The sequence below is a fragment of the Falco cherrug genome, chromosome 6 (genome assembly GCF_023634085.1).
Source record: "Falco cherrug isolate bFalChe1 chromosome 6, bFalChe1.pri, whole genome shotgun sequence".
NCBI lineage: Eukaryota > Metazoa > Chordata > Aves > Falconiformes > Falconidae > Falco > Falco cherrug.
In genome coordinates this window covers 73760976-73787030 of record NC_073702.1, presented here as the reverse complement: position 1 = coordinate 73787030, position 26055 = coordinate 73760976, and the positions used below count along the sequence as shown (strand labels likewise).

The window sequence follows — 26055 nt, the reverse complement described above, 5'->3', positions numbered from 1 at the left end:
AGTGCCGCTGCCGGCCGGGTACGCGTTACGGCCTCGCCGCGCCGGGCGGGGCCCGCGGGCCGCCGGCAGCGCTCACCCGCGGGGCCCGGGGCCGGCGGCCGCCGCCAGGAGGCGGCCGGAAGCGGGAGGGCGGGACCCCGCGGCCGTGCGGGGCGCGTGCTGACGTGGCGGCGACGGCGGCACCATGCGGAGCGGCGGCGGCGGCGGCCCGGTGAGTGCCCGGGGTGCTGCTGGCCGCCGCCGGCGGGACTGGCGCTTCGCCCCGAGGGTCTCGCTGGGCTCGGGCGCAGAGTGGGCTCGGCGCGGCCCCGAGTAGCCGAGCGGCCCCGGTCTGCGCCGCTGCCGCCCGCGGGCCGCGCCCCGTCCCGTGGCCGGGCGGCGAGCGGGGCTCGCTGCGGGCTGCCCGGAGAGCCGGCGGCGGCGTTCAGGCCCGCTTTCCGCCCGGAGAGCCGCCCGCCGAGGCTGAAGCCGGGGGGCGGGTCCGGAGCGGGGCGGCAGCCGCACGTGCTGCCCGCACGGTCTCCGTCGCGGGAGGCGGCAGCGCGTGGGGCCGCGGGCCGGGAGCCCCGCGAAGGGCGCGAAGCCGTTCCCGTGTCCCGCGGGGTCGGGACAGGCGCGGCAGCGCGGAGCACCGGGGGCTGCCGTCGACGCCGCCGCCGGGGCCGGGCTCGGCAGCCGCGGCGGCCTCCCGGCCTCGGCCGGAGCCGCCGTGCGGGGCTCGGCGCCGCCTCCCGCGGTCGCTGCGGCGGGGCAGCCCGTCTCCAGCCGCCGCCCGCGCTCGGGCCGCAGCAGCGGCCGCTCGCCGAGCGCCTGCCTGCCTCCTCCCGCCGCGGCGGGGCGCTTGGCCGCGCCGCCGCCCGTGCGCGTCGGGCCTCTGCGTGCTGCGTGGGCAGCGCGCCGTGCGGGTGGGAACCCCGCGGGCCTCGGCGGCGCTGTCTCTGGAGGCCCCTTCGGGATTGCGGCTGTCAGCTTCCCGGAGAGGGCGCCTCGGCGGCTCATCCCTGCTCTCCCTTTTTGATTGCCTCTCCTTAACCGGGAGCGAAACGTGTCCGACAGGTCTCCGCTTTTATGCAAAGTCTTTTACTCCTAGAAAGAAAAATCCCCACAAAAGCACCTTAAAACATGTGCCGTGTCTGTCAGCCACCCGGGTCCCGCAGGTGGCAGGGGAGGCCGGCTCACGGCAGCGGGCTGCGCCTGCCCGTCTGCTCGGTTTTCTCATTACAGCTTCGCAGGCCTGGTCTGTTACTGTAGCTGCTCCTCAGCGAGGTTTCTCCATGGTTCCGATGTAGGGGTTTCCCAGCCGCCGCTCTTGGCTGCGCATAAACTGCCTCGAAGTAATACAGGCGCAAAGATCCCATTGCCTTTCCTTCCAGAGAAGACCAAGTAGGACCGTGAAGTCATTGATTGAGCAGTTGTGGCGTTCTCTCCTGCTCCTCCCGTGAGCAGAGACTCTGGGGCTGGAGACCCAAGGACCCTCTGACGCTCTGTAGTCACGGTTTAAGGATTCATCTAGTTGATGTCGCTGCCGTCTGCTGAGTTTCTTACCTGTTGGCTGGGCTGTCTCTCACTGACTGTGGTCCTGGGAAGAGTGAACTGCTACTTGTTCCTGTGTACAGATGAGATGGCGAGAGCATAAAAGACAGATCAAAGTTACATTTTTCCCAGTGCCTTTGTTTTTTTAGTGGTGAGTTTCATTTGCCTGGAAGCTGCCCATTCCCTAGTTCTGCTGCAGCACCCGCAGTTTGTCAGCATCTCCTCCTGACGAGTCATCGCAGTTCTACGATTTCTTCCGATTCTGTCATATCCCCGTGTGCTGTTTTCCCCAGAAAACATGTAGCGTTTCTTTCTAACAACTAACTTCATGGCATGGTCCAGTTGATAATGTGCATTACATTTTTCTGTAAAGACGATGGGTAGTTTAGCCATGTTCTCCCTGCTGACCCGCCTCCCCCCGAAGTTTCTTAGCCAGTTCCTGTATGTGGCAAAATACTCTCTGTTCCCAGGTTACGTCTTTGGCATTTCATATACTTCTGCTGGGCATTGATTTTTGTGCCATGTAAACAAGTGCCGTGTAAAAGCTAGTCAGTTGAGATCTAAACCATTTGTCATCGTGTGTGTCACGTGAAGCGTGGGGGTATGGGGGAAGATTTTTCTCGACCCCTAGTGTTAGGTCAGCACCCCAGGAAAGCTGAGACCCTTGTGCCTGACCAGTCCGTCAGCATCCCGCTACAGGGACCCTTCAGCAAAGAGTCCCACTGGATCGGAGGGTGATTTTGAGTGACTTGCTCAGGGGAACACGCCAGCAACAGCAGGTGGGACCCCTTGGTGGGTCTGCCCACGAATATTTTACCCGCTGCCAGTTACTGCTAGCGTCCACAAAGGATTAACGCTAACAGCTTCCGGAATAACGCTCTTTACTAATATAAGATGGTGACCAGTTGGGGTTTGTGATTGCTGGTGATAGAGACTGTCTGCAAAAGTGAGCTTGGAGTCGTACACAACCAAACTATAATCACTAATAACAGCTAGCATGAGTTAGTTATTTAGCATGCATAAGGTCAAGTTCTTACTTTGTCTTATTATTGGCGTCCGCGTGGGGGAGAAGACGGGTGCAGCCTGTTGACGGATGCCAGAAGTTAGGATGAAGTCTTCCCTAACTTCTCCCCTCATCTGCCCACCTGTTTTACTTCGTAGTGTATTGCGTATTCATTTATCGTACATAGGATTGGTTACAAGCTTCTCGCTTCTAATGCAAATTAGTACGCATCCGGAGATAGCACTGCTGAAGCTCTCTACTAACTGCGTGGGCTCCTCAGGTGGGGTTTTGCCCTCTTTGGGGGGGGGGCTATTTGAGTTGGAGGTGATGATCTCCCACTACCACAATTAGCTTTTATCTTATTTTCAGCTAATTTTCTGTTGGTGTCAGTGGACTGCAACACCTTCGGGTCCTGTTTTCTCTCCTAGCGAGTACTTCCCTCATGCGAAGGCTTCCTTCTGCGTAACTTAGGTGACGGTGTTCTTTGCACTGTCTGTTCTGTGTGTCTCTTCCTCCCCAAGGCTGACTGCCTTGGTTAGAAGTCCCTTCATTCGTACCAACTTTAGGGTGAGTCGGATTGACCTAGCTTTGTGGACACTGAATCGGAGTCGGGTAATCCAGGAGTTTAGACAGCAATCCCCCCTGCCCTCCTCCTCCCCGCCTGGACTGATTTCAGTCCAGGACTAGCCCTTTTCCGTCATATTTCGGTGGAGCTTGAGCAACTCCAGGCATACACTTTGTGGTTACTAACTTGTATCGGGTGCCCAGTGAGGTGTAGTAGTTCCTTGGAGGCCGGTAACTTTGAGATGGAGGTGTGCGTTAGTATTACGATGAGATTATTTCATCTGAAGAAAGTCATTTTGCCACAGTGGTTGACTGGCCGCGGACATCTCGTGGGTTCTTCATGCAACAACTGGTACGCAGCTTATCAACTGTGTGGTGCCATCAAGTTGCTGTTCCTGCGGGATAGCACAATAGAGCCTGGCCGCGGTGTCTCTGCTCCATCCTCCGTCACTCTTATCAGCATGTGCTGAGCTGGCAGGGTGTGTTGCTTGGGGAGCTGTGGTGATGTAGATTCCGTGCATGCCAAGCATCCTGCAAGCGACAGCTGTATTTTACCCTAAAAAAGCTTTCTGGAGTATGGCGCTTCTGTCAGGACCCCATTTTCTCTAATTGCCCCCCTCAAGGTGATTTTCCCACAGCGTGGTCAAGTCTGGGGCAGAATGCAGGTACCACTGGACGCATTGGAGACAAAGAACACTCCCTCGTGCCCCGTTGCAAGGGGAAGGATGGGCTTTCGTGTGGGGAGCGTAGCGAGGCGCATCCCTCTTTTGATGCCAGTCGTAATTCATCTGCGAGTTGAACAGGTTAAACGCTTCCTGGTTGCAGAAAACAGTGGTTTCCTTTTCAAAGGATGGTATGCACGTCCTCAGAGTGCAGGTGACTGTGTTTAACTGAACGGCGAAACGTGCGTAAAGCAGAAAAATGATGCCACTAATGTAAATTGTTCTTACTTTGTTAGGACGGCAGGCCTGGACATCACAGGCAACAGAAGGTCAAGAGGTCTCTGGGAAACAAAAGGTATGTGAATGTTTCTTGCGTGGTTTGGTGGGAGGGCAAGAAATAAGCTGAGGGATTCCTCTTGGAAAACCGTATCTGGTCTGTGCACGATATTCTGAATTTTAAGAGCTGCGATGATTTTGGTTTGTGTGATGAGCGTCTCAACTGACTTTGCTCATTGGTTTGTAGGAAAAGTGCTTTTCTGACACTTCACAAAGGGGTATGAGCTTTCATTGATTGTTTTCAAAAGGGTTTTAGCACTGGGAAGATAAATACGTTATGTTTGAGACCAAGCGGTGTTCCAAAATCTATGTATTTGGAGCGTGATTGCAACTGTGAAAGGCTTTAGTTAAGAGAATTCCTCTCCCCGTCCTTCTGCGGTACCTTCTTAAACATAGTCTATACTGATCTGACCTGGTACCATCAACGCCTCCCACCTACTGATTTTAGTACGGATGCGTTCAAACGTGTGAACTCCACAACCCGGCACGTGGGAGAGTATTGCTGGGACACCCATCACTGTCATCGTTAAGCGATCTACTTATTTCAGTTTGTGAATTGTGGCAGCACTGGGATACGTTGGCAAGTGTTTCTGTTTTCTGTTCTCTCCTCTCGCCCGTTAATGGTATTTGCCCAGAGAATAGATACTCTCTGTGTTGCTTTGACGCCTAATGGTTTTGCTGTCGTGTTACGGTAGTGTAAATGTCCAGGCATTTCAGGGCTGTTGAGAAATACTTGAGACTAGCGAAGCCAAGTTCCGTCTGATCTTGAGGAAGAAAAATCGGGGCTGCTGGCTTGTCTATCTAAATTCATCTTCATGTAGTGCGATTTGTAGGATCTACTGTAAGGCTGTCTCCATTGCTGAAAGCCCTTGCTGGTTCAGATTCTTTCTAGCGTTAAGTCTTTTAATTGTGTAGTGTCAGCTCTGGCTCTGAGAATAGGTACTGAAGGAGATCTTGCCCTTTGTGGGATGGAAGAGGTCTCTTTTGTAACGCTGGGCTGCAGAAGAAGTCCTATATTCTCCTCGGGTTGCTGAAGGACAACTGTGTATTTTTAAACGGGGTTTAACTTGTGCCTGCTTCCGAAGTTGGAGGTTTGAGGCAGGATGGATTTATTTATTTTTTCTGTTCCTGTCAAAAGCTTTTTAATGTCATTCTCTAAACAGACGTCCTGAAAGATAACATTTGGGGTGGCACTTTTCAGTTCAGGAAATCGAGGCGATTCGGGGAACTGCGCGATGAATTTTAGAGCACTTGGGAAGATGCGAGGGGTGTTGTCTGTCCGGTTATTGTGGTTGTGCGTGTATGTATGCATACCTGTACACAGGATTTTGAGTTGTTGTTTTCCAGGTCTAAGCACTTTGAGGAGGTGGAAACTACTGTCCTAGGACTGAGCAGTAACTGCGATGAGACAGGCAGCAGCGTGTCTTCCGCCTCACCACAGGGTCGAGTGAACGGAAGTGCAGAGTCCAGAAGCAAGCGGGCCATTCGCAGGCCTGCTTACTGGTTGGAAACGAGAGGAGTAAAAGCCAGCATTAACAAATCTTCAGAAAATAAAGGTACTCGTGGCTCTTGGCTCGATGCAAACCTGTTTTTCTCTGTGGTTCTTTGATGAGAGCTTAGATGACTTCTGAAAGACATGCCACAGATTCCCAGCTTGGTAATGCCACTCATGCATCAGGAGAAATAGATTTCCTCCACTGCAGAAATATAGGTGAAATTCTCTGAGGTTACACGGTTCCTTTTGAGTGACTTGTCTCTTGAAATCAATGACTCTTGTGACTGAACCTAGTTTTATCTGTAGAAGAGGTGTGTATGAGGGTTCTGCCAGTCGTATCAGGAATATGCTTTGAGAGCTTCAAAACCAGAACAACCATCGCTAAAGCTGTAGAAGAGGGTTCATTCAGCAGTATTCTGGATTAGGCATGGGTTTTGTGGTTGGTGGTAGGTTTTTGGTTTTTTTTTTATTAAGGATGCTTTCATTTCTTTTCTCACTTTTGTCACTGACTGTTTTTGGATTTGGAGTGGTTTGGGTCCTATGCTCAGATTTCCCAGCCTGGCAGCTGTTTTCCAACCTTCTCGTGTGGCGGAGAGCCAAATCTTTGCTCTTCTTTAGTGTACTTCCTTCTCGCCTCTAAGTCAGGATGTGTATCCCATCCTGTTGTGGGGAGAGCCGAATCTGGCGCCTTGATAGAACCAAGGCTGCTGCAGCCCCACACCCCCAGGTCCAACCAGTAAGGAGGCTAAGCGCGTATTGCTGTAGGTACAAACACAGGGCTGCCACCTGTACACGCAGCCAGCCACGCGGACCAGCGCAAAGAGGCGCGCTGAGCACTCGCACAAACAGCCCCAACAGCCTCCATCCTGTTTGCCTGTCTGGCTGATCAGGATGAAGATGTGTTGGTGGGAGAAGAGAAGCATATGCAAAACGTGCTTATAAAGAAGTGCGTGTATATAGGTATGTGTATGTTTGTGTGTGCACGCACAAGTGCAATGTGGATCTCTCCTGTAGCTGGACTTAAACAGTCGCTCTGCTCTGTATCTGGCCTTTGGATCCTGGCCTACTCAGTTGCTGGTACGTGGACATACTGGCCCCTGAGGCCTGCAGAGCCACGCCAGTCGCTGGTGTAGACCTCCTTACAGACAGGCTCACATGCTCAGACACTGCTGTCCCCTGGTCCCTCTGATTTGGTGTCAGGCATGAGCAGGCTTGTGTACAGACCAACCACCTGTACAAGCAAGTGGTCCTTTTTATCCTCTTACACCTCTGCTTTCCCACACTTGATCCTCCCCAAATCAGCTAATCCTCACCCTTTCCCTTCCTTTGATCCCACTCCTAAACATCCCAGTCCTGTGTCACCCTGACTTGTTCTTTGCTGGCATCCCGTGTGTCACCTAACCGTAGGTGTTAACACCACACTCTGCCCCTCTCCCTGCTCCCTTCCCTTCCCGCTCCCAAAGGGTGCTGCAGAGGGTGGTTCCCAGGGACTCATCCTGGTGGGTCTCCTGGGACAGACCTGGGAAGAAGGTGTCTGTTTCTTTGAGACCATCATTTGTGTTCCCCTGCCTGCCGTCGTGCTTCTGTACTTGTCTGTGGTCGTGGAGATAAGCCTTTGGTAGGCCTGGAAAGGGTGAGGGGAGGCAGGATGTTCCCTGGGGTTCCCCACCTGCCGTTGTTTCTCTGTGCTACTTTGTGTGTGCGCGCAGACGAGCTTTTTATGACATAACCTCGCACCTTCTGGCTCGCTTCCCGAGGAGCGTTATTTTCCCAGGCCATGCTGTGACACTGTTTCTTGCATATTTGCTGTGTCCGAGGATCGCAGGCTGTGGAGTACCTAGATGTTACTGAGTCCAAAGGCTGTCTCTAGCTCACTGGTGTCCAGGTGCCTTACAAAATCTACTTTCCCGCACACACCCCCACCCCCACCCCCCCCCCTTTTTTTTGGAGTATTGAATACGAGGATAAGCTGAGGCAGCAGCAGGCTCAAAGCTGTTACCCAGAGTGAATGATGAAAGTGAAGCATTTCTGTTCTTACTCGTTAGCAGGAGAAGTACTATTGAAAGGCAAGAGGAAGTCTGAGCAAGGGGAAGGCGAAGATCTTCCGGACTCTCCCAAGAAGAAGCAGAAGATTTCGGGTAATACAAATAACTTGTAATTCCTAGTTGCAAGCCTGCAGGCGCTTCAGATTTCCTCCATGCCCAAACGCTATCCTCTGCTGTCTTCCAACTCTATTTTGGATTCTAGGTGTTTTGCTACAGGAGCCAGTTGGCTAGTTTTGATTTTACAGTGGGAGATGATTGTTGTAATTTCAGTCTCTTCAAAGTCCAGCAAAGGGAGGGAGGAAAGGAAGCAGGGGAAGTACAGGCTAGTGTGCTTCATTTCAGTTTCCCCAGAGATTCTGGACTAAATAATCAGAGAACTTAGTTGTAAAGCTCTGGAGATGAATGAGTAGATGATAACAGCAATACGGGTTTGTTGAGGAGAAACCAAAGCCGACCACTTTAATGCTCTTTTACCGCAGAGACAGATGCCGGGGCAGGGGTGGTGGTGGGGGAAAGCTGGACATCATAGGTCGTTCATGCCTTCAGAGGATTGATAATCAGTGGTGAGGTGCAAGAGGAAGTGTACGAGTGGTGAAAGCAGGAGCAGGTGACGCAGGAGAAGTATACATCTGCCGTTCAACCTTGCAAGGATGAGGTTAAGGAAGCCAAGGGCAACCTGTAGTTGAATCTGGACAGGAAAGGATTCTACAAGTATGTGAACAGCAGATGGAAGGCCAGGGAAAGCATGAGTGCATTGCTGAAGAGGGCAGGGGAACTGGTGACAAATGATGTTGAAAAGGCTGAGGTACTCGGGGCTTCCTGTGCCTCAGTCTTGATGAGTTACAGGAATCCTTCAGGAATGCCGGGTGCCCGAGACCAGAGGGAGGGTCTTGAGCAAGGGAGCCTTACACTCGGTGAAGGAGGGTGAAGTTAGAGTGCTTAAACAGATGGGACATACCTAATTATTTACCAGCCGTCATCGTGGCTAACCAGGGAGGTCGCAGCTGACTGGAAGTTAGCAAATACGATGCCTACCTAGAAGAAGGGCCGGAAGAAGGATCCTGGGAACTACAGGCCGGTCGGTCTGACCTCGGGTGCCAGGGAAGGTTATGGAGCAGATCATCTTGAGTGGCATCCTGCGGCACGTGCAGGACAACCAGATGATCAGGCCCAGTCAGTGTGGGTTTATGAAAGGCAGGTCCTGCTTGGCTAGCCTAGCCTAATCTCCGTCTGTGACAAGGTGACCCGCTGTAGTGGATGGGGAAAGGCTGTGGGTGTCGTCTGCCTAGACTTCAGTAAGACCTTTGACAAGGTTTCCCACAGCATTCTCCTGGAGAAAGGGGCTGCTCATGGTTTGGACAGGTGTCCTGTTCACCGGGTAAAACCTGGCTGGGTGGCCGAGGCCAAGGAGCGGTGGTGAATGGAGTCACAACCCACCGGTGGCCAGTCACGCGTGGTGTTCCCCGGGGCTTGGTGCTGGGACCAGTCCTGTTGAGTATCTTTGTCAGTGGTCTGGATGCGGGGCCCTAGTGCTGCCTCAGTCAGTTTGCAGACAACGCCGGGTTGGGCGGGAGCGTAGATCTGCTCGAGGGCTCTGCAGAGGGACCTGGCCCGATGGGCCGAGGCCAATGGTATGAGGCTGGACATGGCTCGGTGCCGGGTCCTGCCCTTGGGTCACAACAGCCCCACGCAGCGCTACAGGCTTGGGGGAGAGTGGCTGGGAAGCTGCCCGGCGCGAAGGGCCCTGGGGGTGTTGGTCGACAGCCGGCTGATTGTGAGCCGGCAGCGTGCCCAGGGGGCCGAGAGCATCCTGGCTTGTGCCTGAAATAGTGTGGCCAGCAGGACTAGGGACGTGATTGTCACGCCGCGCCCAGCACTGGCGAGGCCGCACCTCACGTCCTGGGCTCGGTTTTGGGCCCCTCACTCCCAGACAGACACTGAGGTGCCGGAGCGTGTCCAGAGCTGGGCAGGGGGCTGGGGAAGGGTCTGGAGCACCAGTCTGATGGGGAGCGGCTGCGGGTGTTTAGTCTGGAGAGGAGGAGACTCGGGGGCGGGGGACACACACGACACCGTACTGCTCTCCACAACTACCTGAGAGGAGGCTGTAGCCAGCGGGGGTCGGTCTCTTCTCCCAGGTAACAAGTGACAGGACAAGAGGAAAGGGCCTCAAGTTGCGCTGGGGGAGGTTTAGATTGGATATTGGGAAAAGTTTCCTCATCGAACGGGTGGTCAAGTATGGAACAGGCTGCCCAGGGAGGTGGTGGAGTCCCCACCGCTGGACGGATTTGAAAGACCTGTAGATGTGGCGCTTGGGGACGTGGTTTAGCGGTGGGCTTGGCGGTGCTGGGTTAACGGTTGGACTCGATGCATCTGACAGGTCTTTTCCAACCTAAATGAGTCTGTGATTGTATGATTCGAAGTTACATGGGGCCTGACGGGTTGTACTGAGTGCTGAGAGAGCTGGCTGATGTCATTGTGAGGCCACTCTTGATTATCTTTGAAAGGTCATGGCACCTGGGAGAGGTTCCTGAAGACTGGAAGAGAGCAAATATCACTCCTGTCTTCAAGGACAGAAAGAAGGAAGAGCTGGGGAGCTACAGGCCGGTCAATCTCACCTCAGTCCCTGGGAAGGCGATGGAGAGAATCGTCCCGGAAATCATTTCCAAACATATGAAGGACAAGGTGGTGATTGGGAGTAGTCAGCATAGATTTACGAAGGGCAAATCCTGCTTCGTCAGCCTGACAGGCTTCTACAACGAGGTCACTAGCTTGGCGGATGAGGGGAGAGTCGTGGATGTTGTTCACCTCAGCTTTAGTAAGGCTTTTGGTGCTGTTTCGCACGACATCCTCGGCGGTGAACTGGCCAAGTACAGGTTAGATAGATGAACAGTCCAGTGGTTTGAACACTGGCTTAAAATCCAGGCCCAGAGGGTCGTGGTCAGCAGCACAAAGTCGAGTTGGAGGCACATCACTAGCACTGTACGCCAGGGGTAGGTGCTGGGGCCAGTGCTGTTTAAGATTTTCACTAATGACCTGGGCAGTGGGACAGCGTGCACCCTCAGCACGTACACACGTGATACGAGCGGTGGTACATGAGAGGGGTGTACTGCTGTTCACAGGGACCTGGACAGGCCGGAGACTTAAGTAGAGAGGAATCTCTTGAGGTTCATCAAGGAGAAGTGTGAAGTCCTGCAGCTGGGCAGGAATAACCCCACATAGCGGCATATGCTGGGGGCTAACTTTGTGGAAGCCAGCTCTGCAGACAGGGATGTCGGGGTCCCGAAGGACAGCGAGCTGGCCTTGAGCCAGCAAGACGCGCTGTTGTGGCAAGGGCAGCCAACAGCATTCTGGGCTGCCTTAGGAAGAGCGTTGCCAGCAGGTCAGGGGAGGTGATCCTTCCTTTCTGCTCAGCACCAGAGTACCGTGTCCAGTTCTGGGCTACCTGATACAAAAGAGAGGTTGGTGCAGGGCTGCAAAGATGATCGAGGGACTGGAATATCTTTCCTATGAGGACAGGCTGAGAGAGCTGCGACTCTTCAGTCTGGAGAAGGCTCGGGGGGAATCTTACCAGTGTGTATCAAGGCTTGGTGGGAGGGAATGAAGAGAAGGGAGCCAGACTCTTCTCTGTAGGGCTCGCTGACAGAACAAGAGGCAGCGGGCACACATGAAGACACACAAAGTTCTGCCCAAAGGCAAGGATAGACTTTTTTACTGTGAGGGTGGTCAAACCCTGGCACAGGTTGCCCAGAGAGGTTGTGGAGTCTCCATCAGTGGAGGTACTCAAATCTTGACTGGACGTGTTGTTGGGCAGCCTGCTCTAGCTGACCCTGCGTGAACAGAGGGGTTGGACTAGGTGATCTCAGGAGGTCCCTTCCAGCCATAACATCGCTGTGATTGCTGTGAAACAGAAACAAGTATAGAATGATGGTTCGCAGTCTGTCTGTCCTAGGTTCGATTCTAACCATTGTTTTTGTCACCAAGGACCTGGAAGTATATGTAGACAGCACAAAGCCGAAAGGGATGGCAAGTGCGGTGGAGAAAAGGCTGAAATTGAAAGCGGTCTTGATGTTAGAGAAGCAGTCTGAAAAACAGAATGGAATATAATATAGTGTGTAAACTTAAAGACGCTGTAGTTGGGAAGAAGTATTAGTGCAGCTGAAAGACAAAGAGCGACATCCTAGGTGTCGGTTCTTCAGAAGAGGGTTTGAGATTTATAACAGCTCAAATGTTGAATAAGGACCAAGAGCGTCATACTTGTTCCTGAAAAGGCACATGTCGTGCTGAGGTGTTTGGGCAGAGATGCAGACTGTCAGGCATGTGAAGTAATTCTTGTGCTCTAATGCAGGGTCACACTTGGAGTGCTGCTTCAGCAGTGGACACTGCAGTTCAGGAAGTGTGTGGACCAGCTGAAGAGACCAGGGAGAAGAGAGCAAAAAAACATAACCCCGTGAGAAAATCCTGAAACAATAAGAGTTGTTTAGCCTAAAGAAGACAGGAATGAGTAGAGGAACGGGACTGTCCCATTTGGTTGCCAACAAGTCGTTAGATTGGCTCAGCCGTACTGTGAACAGGGGGTGTTTCAGTGTGAAGAGTTCCCATCCCCTGAGCTGTGTGTATGCACAACCGTACAGATAGCAGATATCTGGATGGGGCTAATGCCTGCAGCTGTAAGTAGCTATGGATTTTGAGAGGGAGTAGGGAACATAATCTTGACGTTCCTTCAAAGGAAAAAAAACCACCAAAAAAACCATTGAACATTTCTGAATGAGTAGCTTTGAGACAGCAGGCTGAGTAGCAGCATCCTAGCAAAAAGACTCTGCTTTTTTGTAACAAGGCTCGCGAAATTAAGTCTTCCGGTCTTTCTTGTTTGTGTTCTAACAGGAAAAAAACAGCAAGCTGGAACGCAACAGAACTCCAGAGTGAAAGGCCCCTGTGTTCAGAAAGAACCAGAAACCTATGGCCCAGGTAAGAAGCAGCAGCAGTTGCTCAGAACTGTTAATGAAGCAGCGTGTCCTGGTTTCAGCTGGGATGGAGTCACTTACCCTCTTAGGAGCCAGTACAGCGCTGTGTTTTGGCTTTGGTGAGAGAGCAATGTTGATAACGCACTGATGTTTTCAGTGGTTGCTGGGTAGTGTTTATCCCAAAGTCAAGGCCTTTTCAGTTCCTCGGGCCCTGCCAGCCAGAGGGCTGGAGGGGCACAAGGAATTGGGAAGGGACACGGCCAGGACAGCTGGCCCGCACTAGCCAACGGGATATTCCACACCGCAGAATGTCGTGCTCGGTACATAAACTGGGGGGAGTTGGCCGGGGCCTGCTCAGTGCTGCTCGGGGGCTGGCTGGGCATTCGTCAGCGGGTGGTGAGCATCGCTTGTTTGGGGGTTGTTGAGAGCTATTTCTTACTTCCCTCCCTTTGGATTTTACTCCTCTCCGCTTCTCCCTCTTTTTCCTTCCAGTAGTTGTTATGCTTATTCTAGTTTTTATTCTAATTTCTTTCAGTTACTGACTTGTTCTTATCTCAGCCCTTGAGGTTTACCCTTTTCCCGATTCCCCTCCCCAGCCCTGGGTGGGGCCGGGGCGGAAGCGAGTGGCTTGGTGGTACTTTGTCGCCGGCTGGGGTTAAACCTCGAGGCATCCGAAAGATAAACGTGATTCTTTCTAGGATTTGAATCTGAGCAACAGCTGCGCTTCGGGTGTTTCCATCTTGTTGTTCACTGTACTGTTGACAAGGAAGAACTGGCTGCTGTCCTTCTGGCGCTGTGTCAGTACTGCAGAGCAAGACTGGAGGGACTGCATACTGCCTAATAGTGTAGTTCCAGGTGGTTTTACCCCTGCACAGTGGGACGGTGAAGGGGGAATTGCTTTCTCAAGAGAGCAAAAGCCCGTTGAAATAGTTTCAACTCTACAGCTTGCAAAAATATGTATACTTTTTTACTCAGCAGAGTATGTTTGCAGGAAAAACTCCGTCGCTCTTGCTGCCAAGTCACCTCTTGTGGTAACCTGGCAGGCAGAGACTCAAGCAGTCCGTGCTAGGAGAACAGCGTTAGCCTTGGCTCAGCAGGTGGAATGACGTGGGATGTGTTGCTCACAGCACTCGTGAAATAGCCCAGTTTTCTGCCCAGTGCTGTCTGATTCACAGGCTTCTCCCGCAGCCACCTGGGGAGGGGCAGCCCCTCCCTGATACTACTGGGCCAAGGGGAAAGCCTTTAGATCTTTTGATGATAAGACTTTGGGCAGATGGCTGCTAAGCCACTTTCTTCCCAGAACCCCTTTCAGTAATTTATAACCCTTGTGGCGTATGGCCCTTCACAAACAGGCCAGGAACTGAAGACTGTGCCACACAGGGTACTTTTCCCTGGCTGTTTCTTGAGGATCTTGGCCCGGTGGTGTAGCTCTGTTCACTTTTGGTGCCAAGGTGGCTGGCTAACGTAAGTGGCGTGCTAAAGATTTGGTTAGTAGAAGCGAACCGTGGACTTTGTCTGAAACTGTTTGGTCACACCTGTGGCTGCTTCTACTGTGGAAACCCTTTTGCCAGAAGGAGAGTTTACTCTGCACGCTGAAGTAATTGTGTAAAATACAAGTGAATGGATGAAAAATCTCTGCTGCACAAGTGGAAGAACACTCCTTGCAAGGAGATGGTAGGATTAAAGAGTTTTTATTGAACGATCTCCCAAAAGGAGTGACGTGTGCCTCATCCCATGACACACTGGAAGCTGCAAATGAGCTAAAGCTATTGAAGTGTCGCTGGACACGAGTTTGGTAGCGTGTGACCTGTTTCCTTCCAGGATTCATTGTGCAAGTGGAAGGGGAAAAAAAAGATGCTGTGTTTGCAGTTCTGTTGCAAACCTTTTGTTTTGGCAGGTAGTATGGAAGAGCGGTGGTCTTTGGAAATTCAGGACAAAGGCCGAGTTACCTGCCCAACATGCCGGGCTGTGGTGAGGAAGACTGTAGAAGGACTGAAGAAACATATGGTAAATTGCAGGCAGGTAGGAACAGGAGAGATGAGCAACGTGTTCTTTAATCCTCTTCAGCTTGCTGCCTGCACGCTGTTTTGTGTTGCATTTAGAACCGGTTTCCTCTCATCATCACGTCTCTAAGCGAGAGTCCTTTGTACACATGTAAGAGGCTGCGCTTGGTGCTTCTGGCTTAGCCTTTTGCTGGCGGTTTGGGGTAGTGAACAAAGGTGTAGCTATTTTATTGTTCCCCTGAATGTTAGGCTCCCTAAAATCTCTTCTGTTCTTGATGGGCAGTTACCAGGCACAAACAAAATGTTCTGCTCTGCTCTCCTGCTCCTTTCCCCCAAAGCGTCTCCCACTGCTTTGGTTAGCTTACAGTTGCACGCACCGTGTCCTTGTTTGTTTCTAGGAAATGTTCACATGTCATCACTGTGGGAAGCAGCTGAAGTCTTTAGGAGGGATGAAATACCATGTCATGGCAGACCATAACAATCAGGTAACATGACTGCTGTGCATCTAAAAACCCTGCAGGCAAGAGAGTTTTGGGTTCCTTCCCCGGCACACACAGTATCAGAGCATGGTGGCTTTTTCCTGTGATGTAGCTGCTCCAGTCTTCTCTGCCTGTTATTTTTCCTGTGAGATTTAACATCTGAAAAAACAGTAGAGTGTTAGGAGAGATGGTAGCCGTCCTGCATCTTAGAAAGAGGGGGTGAATTTCTGTTTAGGCTGGTTATACGGTCACAGGTAAACGGCATTCTCAATGAGAAAAAAAATGATTGCTCATTAGGCTGCGAGTTTCAGTCCTGTGCTAGAAAGCCGTTTTTCTACATTCAGAGCAGACTAGAGTTCAGTGTTTTACAAGTTGAAAGGTAAAAAAGCAGAAACAGCAGTTTAGTTCTTGTCTGTGTTTACTGTAAAGATAGGAATGCTACAGTCTGCTTTTCCTCTTTGCTGTTACTTTAAAGAGGGCGATGTCTCCTGTTGCAGTTGTGAAGAATTAGAACTTTTGAAAAGGTCACTGGGAAGTTTGGGTAGGGTTTAGATCAGGGGTCCTCAAACTTTTTAACCAGGGGGCCGGCGCGTGGATGAAGTGGCAGGAAGCCATCTGCGGCTGCTTGGTTTCCCCCCCCAACCCCGGGCGGGGGAGTTCTGTAAATACCGGGGGCTGGATTGAGGACCCTGGGGGGGCGTATCCGACCCACAGGCTGTAGTTTGAGGACCCCTGGGTTAGATAATTGGTTACTGTTCTTTTTTACGTGGTTCTCAGTACTGTGGTTTCTGAACCTACAGCTGTATTAGTAAACGTAATAGGCCAGGGATCACGCTCTGACCCTGAGGAATAGGTCTGTCACTCCGTTCTAACTTTCTCTTCAGTCCAAGTGTAATATTATTATTAGGTAGTGTAGGAAATAATAAACAGTAACCATTGGAGAGAGAACAGACAAGAACTTGAGCTATAGTTTCGCACAGGTGAATAACCGTTACAGGTAGTTAGTCGGCTTAGCTTTAGTTGGGCTAAGTGGAAATGGCAGGCCCAGGAAATGTTAAAGGTGCGTGACAGAGATGAGTAAGTACTTCCCACAGGCAGAAGAGGACCAAAGTAATTATGGAAATACATACCTTTGTCCTTCCCAGCAGCTGTGGCTTGGGACCATTTCTTAGCAAGGTTTTGTTCCTAGATAGCTATCTAAATGTTAGAATGCTTATCTGCAAAGTGGTTTTCAGGCAGTTTACTCCCTTTAAAGGTAATTCGGTTGTTCTGGGATATAGACAGACCGTGATCATTGTATTAGATACACTTTTGTAAAATCTTAAGTGGCAGAGATGTAATTGTTTTGGAAGCTTTCCTTCAGTTGTGTGTTGACTAGTGAATTCCCTGTGAGAAGAGCTGTAAATGCTGAGCACCCTATGTTTTTCTTTCATCTTTCTGCTGTGCTTTAGCCAGTTGTGAAGGAGGGAGGAGAACTGGATGAGCAGCTTGAGCGAGACCGCCTTCGGAAGGTTTTGAAGCGTATGGGAAAACTCAAGTGTACGAGGGAGGTAAGCTGCATTGTGCTAAGTATCCTGAATTAAACAGCGGCAGATGCATGAATATAAAACATTAAGAGAGTTCTGCTGGGTCTGCTGTGGGGCTGGCTAAAGCTGGATTTATTTCAAGATCCTAGGTATGTTTTAAGACAGAGTATTGTAGAATGATTTGGGTTCAAAGGGACCTTTAAAGGTCATCTAGTCCAGCCCTCCTGCAGTGAGCTTCTTCAGCTAGACCACGTTGCTCAGAGCCCTGTCCAACCTGGCCTTGAATGTTTCCAGGGATGGCACACCTACCAGGTCTTTGGGAAACTTCCGCCAGTGCTTCACCGGCCTTGTAAAATTATTTTTTCCCTTCAGTCTAGTCAGAGGGCACCCTCTGAGTTCAAAGCTGTTACCCCTTGTCCTATCGCTACAGCCTCTACAGAAAAGTCTGTCCCCATCTTTCTTGTAAGCCCCCTTTCAGTATGGAGAGGCCGCAGTAAGGTCTCCCCGGGGCCTTCCCTTCTCCAGGTGAAACAGCCCCAACTCTCTCAGCCTTCCCTCCTAGGAGAGGTGTTCCAGCCCTCTGATCATTTTTCATGGACCTCCTGTGGACCCGCTGCACCAAGTCCATGCCTTTCCTATACTGAGGACTCCAGAGCTGGACGCAGCACGCCAGGTGGGGTCTCGCCAGAGTGGAGTAGAGGGACAGAATCCCCTCCCTCGACCTGCTGACCACCCTTCTTTTGATGGCATCCAGGATACGCTTGGCTTTCTGGTCTGCAAGCACACACTGCCAGCTCGTGTCCGGTTTTTCATCCACCAGTACCCCCAAGTCCGGCTCGGCAGGGCTGCTCTCAATCCCTTCATCCCCCAGCCTGTACTGATACTGTGGGTTGCCCCAACCCAGGCGCAGGACCTTGGTCTTGGCCTTGTTGAACCTCATGAGGTTCGCAAGGGCCCACTTCTTGAGCTTGTCCAGGTCCCTCTGAATGGCATCCCATCCCTCAGGCATGTCAGCCGCGCCACTCAGCTTGGTGTCGTCTGAAAACTTGCTGAGGGTGCACTCGATCCCACTGTCTGTGTCGCTGACAAAGACATTAAACAGTAGCGAACCCAGTGCGGACCCCTGAGGGACTCCGCTCGTCACTGATCTCCGCCCAGGCACTGAGCTGTTGACCACTGCTCTCTGGATGTGAGATTCCAGCCAGTTTCTTACCCACCGAGTAGTCCACCAAGTCCGTATCTCTCCAATCTAGAGAGAAGGATGTTGTGGGGGACCGTGTCAGAGGCCTTACGGAACTCCACAGAGGTAATATCCATAGCTCTTCCTTTGTCCACTGGTGTGGTCACTCCATCACAGAAGGCCACTAGGTTGGTCAGGCAGGACTGCCCTTTGGTGAAGCCGTGCTGGCTGTCTGGAATCACCTCCCTGTCCTCCATGTGCCTTAACATAGCTTCTAGGAGGATCAGTTCCGTGATCTTGCCAGGCACAGAGGTGAGGCCGACAGGTCGGTAGTTGCCAGGGTCCTCCTTTCTACCCTTTTTAAAAATGGGGGTTTTGCCCTTCTCCACTCACCAGGGACTTCACCTGACTGCCATGCCTTTTCCGGTGTCGGGGAGAGCAGCTTGGCAACTACATCAGCCAGTTCCCTCAGGACTCTGGGCTACGTCTCATCAGGTCCCGTAGACTTAGGTACGCCGAGGTGCCTCAGGTGGCCTCAGACCTGATCTTCTCTTCCAGCGGCAGGGACTTTGCTGCGCCAGTCCTCACCTTGAGGTCCATCCGCTCGAGAGGTGCGGCAGGAGTGAAGACTGAGAGAAAACTTGCTGAGTACCTCCGCCTTCTTGTCTGTTGTTGCCAGTTTGCCGGTCATGTTCATCGCAGGGTTACGCTTTCTTTGACCTTTGTGTTCTGGCTGACATACCTAGAGTAGCCCTTCTTCTTTTTTGTGTCCTTTGCCAAGCTCAGCTCTGGCCACATCTTTGCTTTCCTGACCCTAACCCTACACAACCAGGCACCTTACACCTGGCGATCGAGAGCTCTTGCACTCTGTGGAAGGGGTCCTCAAAGACCTGGAGCTCTGTTCTGCTGCCTTGTCTGCTTGCCTGTAAATGTAGGTTCAGCAAAGGTATGACTTTATAAATGCATTCAGTGGAATGCGTCAGGGAGGAAGAAGTTAAAGGAGAACCGTGTTAACTTGCAACAGTATTATAAACTGCTGACAGCATTACGTGATCGTTAAGGCTGCAAGGGAACCGGCTGAGGTCACCTAGTTCAACCCCTGTGCTCAAGCGGGGTCAGCTGGAGCTCTTTGGGTATCTCATGTGTTGGTGTCTTCAAGGGGGATCGAGAGGACACTGCATTGTTTCTCGTGTGCACCAAACACATTTTATGAATGGGTGCTTCTGCTCTTTCCTCAGTTGTTTGTGATGGCTGGGAAGATGGTTTTACACATAATTAACTGTGTGAGCGTGTCTCTGGTTTCTGAAAGTACTGAGACTGGCTACAGCTAGAGAAGGGGATGGAGGCCTCCCTTAGATGGATACATCTAAGAATATTAAAACCTGGCTGATGCACGTTTGATTTGTTCTGTTCCCAAGCTCAGTGTCAAGTTGATCACTGGATTCAGTGTCAGGAGATCCTCTAGTAAGTGACATCCGCTGGAGCCATTGGGGGTTTTTGTTGTCCTCCACTGCAGCAGGAGGCAATAGCTGTATCCTGGGAGGAGCTGAAAGTTTTATTTACCATTACCCGAGTGTTGCTATTGCTCTAGACAGTCTGGCCGGCCAAGCAAGTGTAAAAGCTCCCTCTTTTTCTGCCCACCTCCCGCATTTGTATCTGAATTCAATCTTCCCGTTTTGTGCATCCTCATTTTACACCTTGCTTCTTCAGTCCGCATCCTGACATTTTTTGTTGCGCACTACCTACAAAGAAGCTGTAAGAAACAGTTTCTCCCATCTGAGCCAATTCTTTCTCCCAGATTTTGTCTGTCTGAACAGGTGAACGTTAAGGTTTGCTACCTCATGGTCTCTGGTGTGGCAGGAAAAGTGCCAGTACTTCGGTGAGCAAGCTGTGGATCCTATGCACAGTGGGCATGTGATCACTTGGCGAGCATTTTTCTTCCATGCCTTTTTCTTCTGCATTGGCAGGGCTGCACAGGCAGCTTCACGACCATAATGGGATACCTGTATCATGTTAAAAAATGTGGGAAGGCTGCTTCTGAGCTGGAGAAAATGGCTATGAAGTGCCATCACTGTGGAAAAGCATACAAATCAAAGGCAGGACTTGTCTACCATCTGCGATCTAAGCATGGGCCGGTAAGTGCAAATGGCCATAGTTATCCCGATAGCCTGGTGGTGCTTGAGCCATCCCGACGTGCAGCACACATAGGCGTTTGTCTGCTGGTCGGGTGGGTACTTAGGCCTGGCAAATCTTTGTGTTTTTCTGTCTCTCTGGAGTATTGTGTCCTTGACGCTTTCCTTCTAGCAGCAGCTGTTGCTGTTCCGTGACTAGGATGAAGTTTTTGATAGTGAATCACCGTGGCAGCAGTAAACTTTCCCCAGCCTGACTGTTGCTCCATGGAAGAATGGCGCCAACATGTGTAACTTGTGAGGTGCTTTTCTTTTGCTCTTGGAAGACCCAACACTGGAGCGGAGCAGGCAGTACTCTGCTTGTTGTCCATGAGGGCGTTAGAGGGAACGGTGCGATCCTTTCAAGACCAGCGGCTGCATGAAACTGTCTGCTTGAGCCTTAGTGCTGTGACCCCTCTGAGTAGATCTGGGGTTCTGTCTCGCTAGAGGGGTGCACTTCTGTCCTGTGCCTGTGAGAGCGAACCACAGCCGCAGCAGCATTTTTGTGAGGGATTTGGCAGAATATTTCTTGGCAGTCTTTAGTGTAACTGAAGTGGGAACTACCGAAGGAGGCTCACCTTCTTTGGCCCTCATTGCAGGTCCCTTTCCTCCATGAGGAGAGAAGAACAGAGAGCCTGAAGGAAATCAAAGGTGAGCCAAACAACACGGGCAGAGTTCAGAGGAGATCTGCAAAGGCGGCAATCTACTATCTCCATGAGCTAGCTGGAGAAGAGCTGGCCAGAGAGTGGCCGAAGAGAAAAGTTCTGCAGGACTTGATTCCAGATGACCGGAAGGTAGAAATGCTGTCTGGGGTCTGAGTCTTTCTTCACATCGGATGAGTCTTGCGCTGGCATCTACCCAGTGTTGCCAGTGTTCAGTGGCCCACGGAAAGCAAGTATTGAAGAAGTACTGTCTTGTGGGAGGGATCAGGTGTTGCTGTCCCTGGTCTTAGATGACAGTGTGGCTACAGCAGCAGTTGCTGTGGTGTAAGTATTTCATCCAGGCAGGCTATAATGACTTCCCAGGCGTATCGCTGTCAGTTTCAGTGGGCACAAGTAATGAAGGCAGTTGTAGGCAGTATGTTGCTGGCAAGTCATAGGCTACAGGTCGCTGCTGCCCTGCAGTGATAGTTCGTAGTTTTTCAGGCAGCAGAGTTTCCAGGAGCGTCTTTTAGGCTGTAGGAGAAACCCAAGGGTAAAGGGTGGTTCATGATTTGGGCGGGGTACGTACAGTTAGAGGGATGGTTGTAGTCAAAGTCTGGGGATTCTGGCCTTGGTGTGGGGGGTGTTCCAGGTTCAGTTATGTTTGTGGAGAGTCAGTGAGACAGGAAAGGATTGGCTGTTAGCGCAGGACAAGAAATAGCACCTCTGTCTCACAGCCTGGGAGAGAAAGGGCCATACTTGGCACTCTGCGTAGCCAACGCTGCTTCCAGCTTTCAAGTCCATCTCTTTATCTCAGCTGAAATATACTCGTCCCGGACTGCCCACCTTTAGTCAAGACGTGCTGTGCAAATGGAAAACGGAGATAAAGATGTACCGAAGAGTCCACTGCCCAAATCAGGTAATCCTGAAGTGTTTCTGAAGCCTCCAAGGGGACAGATCTCAGGTCTGTGTGAGCCAACAGCTTTCCAGAACCCTGACATTGCAGTTTGTCTCGCTGTGGGCGACAAATTCTGCTCCGCGGTTGGTTAGTGTCACCAAGACGCTGTCTGGACTGTTGCTGGAGGGGTGATGCCTCTGGGGATGTGTTTGTCTGCTTCAGGGCCAGTAACTTGGTGTCAGACTGGACAGCTTTCCCATCCAGCTGGGAGCCGGCCCCTTTGGAGGTTTGAGCAGTAGCAAAATGTCAGGCCCCTGCCTGCCTAGCAGGTGCACTAAACCTAAGTACGGAAGCAGGAAGGAGTAGAGATGGAAATGTAAGAGTAGAGGAGCTGTGTCTGGCACAGCAATTAAGTTTTCTTTTGAAAGCTGGAAACGAGCTACAGAAGACTCTTGCATGGCGCTGTTGTCCTGCTCTAGGGACGCTTATGCATGTGCACTTGGTCTCTTACAATCCCACGCGCCAGCCACCAGTCAGATCCACTGAGAAGAAAAGTCCCCATTGGTGGAGACGGTGGTAGATGTGATACAGGGGACACCCGCTGCCAGGTAGCCAAGTGGCGGCTTCCATCCAGGTTTGGATGTAGAAACAATGCCGTCCCCCTGCCCTACCCCATCGCCAGCACTCTCTCCCCAATTTTCAGCCTTGTGTCATTTCCAAGTGTAAGAATTGCAACATGGTGCTGTGTATGGAGCTGTCTCCAGAAAGCAGCTGTCCTGTTTCACCGGCGGGTAACGCAGAAGCATGTCTTGCACCTCCCTCCTGTTTCAGTGCCTGGGATGTCGGCTGCATGGGACCGAGTATCCCGAGGGTGATGCCCAACGCTCCACGCGGGGCAGGCCTGCAAAGCTGCCCTTTAGCTGAGACCGCTGATGCGGATGCAGTGCCCCCAGGGACGTGAGCAGGGCAGGAGAGGTTGAAGCGTCTTGTTCTTGCCCCTGTGCTCTGCCTGAAATTAATCTCTGCTGCACTTTAGGCAGAATGCAAACTCTGTCGTTGCACTCAGGCTTTAACAGAGGGCGAAAGTAACTGTGACAGGAGTCTCTTGGAGATGTCGAAATGCGCTCAGAAACACTTCACTTGCTGAAAGCTTATGTCTCTTTTGATGGTCCTTTTAGCAGAAACATCCTGGCTTTGTAGGACTCGGTGTCTCCCTCCCCCTGCCTCTCTTATCCCTTTTGGAATTGTCTTCTGGAGAACAAGACTTTGTTGTGTGGGAAGAAGTGATTTCTTAACTTGAGTTTTGCTGACGTGCCCTTTTTTTACTGTTTCAGGGTTGTGAGTCTGTATACGGCAGTGTCTCGGGACTCAAATCTCACCTCGGCACGTGCACCTTGGTTGGTAGCCTTCCTGTCCTCACTGTCTGTTATACCGATAGCCGGACTATCCCTGTGCTTCAGCTGTCTCCTTGTTGAAGCTGTTGCCCAGCCATCTGCTGATCCGAGTTCCTCACAGTTTGAGGGCTTTGCTGTGTGCTAACGGGGTTGCCATTGCAAGCACTGCTTGAGGCAAGGAGGAGGCATCTTAATGGGCTGCCTTTTAGTGAAACCGCAGTCCTAGCTGTAGATTCACAGCTACAAGAGCATTTTTTCCAGGTACGGTGCCAGAGACCTTGTAACATCTCACAGAGCAGTCGTACGCTTTGTGGGCATAGCCGGCGCATAAGGTCAGCGCTCCTGTAGCTAAAGCATTGTCTGGTACGAGCAAGAGTTTCTTACTACTGGGTTGTATCTGAGCAAGAGTCAAATACAATATATAGGCGCGTCAGCCTTCTTGGCAGCAAGTGGTGATGGATTTTTTTGTTTTGGTGCCAGGGAGACTTTGTGGCTGGTAAATACAAGTGTCTCCTGTGTGAGAAGGAGTTCGTTTCAGAGAGTGGGGTCAAGTATCACATCAACTCTGTGCATGCTGAGGTAAGACAGGCAGAATGGAAGTCTTCCGACCCCAGGCTGTCGGAGGGGGGGAGGGTGTCTTGGGAAGGAAATGCTGGATGCTTGCCCTGTTTTATTTTTTCCTTGCTGACTGCTAGGGACAGGGTCCTAGGCTGGCGGGGCCTTTGGTTTGCTTAAACACGCATTGGTCTGGGGAACAGGCGTGTTGCTTCGCGTGTCTTGTCCCAAGCTGCTGCTGCTCGGTTCAGCTCTTCAGCCTTTTCCATGCCTTTAGCCAGGCAGTTGCCAAATCAAGCCTGAATCCTCTGAGACAGGGCAACACCTGAGGAGGAACATCGGGAAGCAGATCTTTGTTAGGCAGCTGCCTTTCCAGATCTCAGGTTTCAGGAAGCCCTTGTCCCAGGAGGCAGCTTTTGTTATAAGCTCTGATAGGCTTTATACGGTATGTTCGCCATGGGTACCAACCTGTTGCCTTCTGAACCCTCCAGGACTGGTTTGATGTGAACACAACTACCACCAAAAGCTTTGAGAAGCTAATGAAAATCCGCCAGAGAGAAGAGCAGAGGAAGCAACGGAAGAAACGTCCTTTGACCCGGGGCAAAAAGAAGAGTACTGGGACCCTGGCTGCTAAGAAGCTCCCCGTTGCTGGAGTTGAAAAAACGAGAAGTAAGAGAGGTCGTCCCCGGCGGGTGGACAATGAGAGCGTGAGCAGTGAGGAGGGGCAGCCACAAGTTTCACGGAGAGCCAAATTTCCAAAAACCAGCCGCAAGCGAGGCCGGAAGTAAAGCCCTAGAAGAAGAGCAGGAGCAATCCTAAAGCTTCTCAGTGAGAAGCCCCACTTGTGTCACGCTCATAACCCACAGCGCTAATATGAGCAACTGAATGTCTTTGGGACTGTGACTCCGTTCTGCTCAGTGACCTTGATTCTGAAACTGTTGCCTCTGGTCAGTTGTGGGAGACTTCAAACCAAAGCTGCGGTAGGGAGGCTGCCTCTCCTGGTGCAGTTCCCTTGGACGGTGGCACTAGCAGGGCAGCCGGTGTAGTTCCTGCTCTGGTTACAGTCTCAGTTTGGCTCGCATTAGTTGCTTGTTTAGTGGTTTCCAGTACAGCAGCTGTCTGTTTTGTCGTCTTCCTCTGATGGGTGAGATGAGGGTTCTTTTCTAGCAGTTCTCCCTGTAAGGGACTGGCTAGCGCACCGTTTAGGTCTCAGTAAGCGGGGAACCCTTTCTTGCACAGTACATACACAAACGAAGCAGTGCTGTGCAGAACAGAAAGGCTTTAGCTTGCCCTGGCAGTGTCCTGGCTGCTGTCAGCAAGGCTGCCCCCGAAGAGCAAAGGCCTTCCTAGCGTGTGCTCCAGTCTGTTGCGCAAGGCACCTTCTCTCCTTCCGTCGCTGGTGTTTAGGCTCAGCACCAGACAGCAGCACGTGAGCTCTGGTCTGCTTGGAAGTAGTTACCCTCGTCAGGAAACCAATATTCCCCTGGCATCTGTCTTCTGTAGCACTGGGCGTTGAATGTATGTCAGGGGTCTTCCAGTTCGATGAGGAATAAATACTCTCCAACCTTTTGAAGATTCACTGGCCCTTCAGAGACCCCCAGTAACTAATGTAATAAGACGGTCTTCATGGGCCCTCTGAAGACTGCTTCTTTCAGACTCACCTGGGAAACAAAACGTACTGCAAGATGGCTCATATCTGCAGTAGCAGTCTTGCTGGTGCTGAAACCCAGGTTTCATTGAACTGCCTTGCCAGTGTGTCGTTCCCTGTCATGCCGTGTTCCCATAGTGTCCTTTTTTTCTTGCACTGTAGGCGCCACGCCACCTTTGTTGTCTTCTATCACCTGTTTCTTTTAAATATTGCTTCCTCGGTGTGAATGAGGTTGGATAGCAGTGGCTTCCCTGTGTGGAAGAGGGTAAAGGAAGAGGGTTCGTTCTTTTAAGTCACAGGTATGACCTCTGCATCGTAGGGGATATCCTCCTGTGCTCCATAACTGCAGCAGATGTCATAGAAGCTAGTAGGAAGCTGCAGCACAGGCAGTACTACTCTGTTTTTCAAAGAATGGGTTCTCCAGAATTTCTGTTGTCCAAAAACCCACTGTACCAGGAAGTTGCAAAATTTGACCTTTCCTTGCAGTTTTGCAGGCAAGAAACTAGGTAGTTGGCTGTGTGTTGCCTCCCTGTGAATTTTCACTGTCTATCAACGCTGTTGATGCTTAAATGCACAGGGAAGCCACCACAGTTCCTGGTGAACAGGCAGGTTTATACATGTGTGTTACCACCAGAATAACCATGTTGGCCCCGACAGTGGGAAGTGCCGTGTGGGCAGGGTGTTCTCCAGAACCACCTCTGCCAGGTAAGAAGCAATGCAGACCCCAGCTGAGCATGGTCTGTCTCTCGTGGGGAATAACACCTGTATGGCAGCAAGGCAGCGTGCAGTACTCCATTGTGATTGACATGCGACAGTTACGCTGTCCTTTGGAACCAGCTGTCACTGTGGCTGCGGTGCTGTGCTGGAACTATAAATATGTGGACTTCTGTGCAAGGTGTGTAAGGTTTACAGTAAGACGGGCAAGACCAGAAGACGACAAAATAAAATGTCACCAGTGCGAGAA

General features: G+C 51.6%; 1 protein-coding gene across 1 annotated transcript; it reads left to right on the top strand.

The window, feature by feature from the left end:
• The first annotated feature begins 168 nt into the window (after positions 1-168).
• On the top strand, positions 169-26055 carry LOC106631687 (zinc finger protein 512-like). Its single transcript, XM_055714545.1, is given in 15 exon segments — positions 169-211; positions 4059-4117; positions 5446-5654; positions 7642-7731; positions 12520-12603; positions 14497-14621; positions 15001-15087; positions 16533-16631; positions 19755-19922; positions 20555-20749; positions 21414-21515; positions 22829-22891; positions 23369-23467; positions 23935-24225; positions 24227-26055. Coding segments are annotated over 15 exon segments (1734 nt in total). The 5' UTR covers positions 169-184; the 3' UTR covers positions 24263-26055.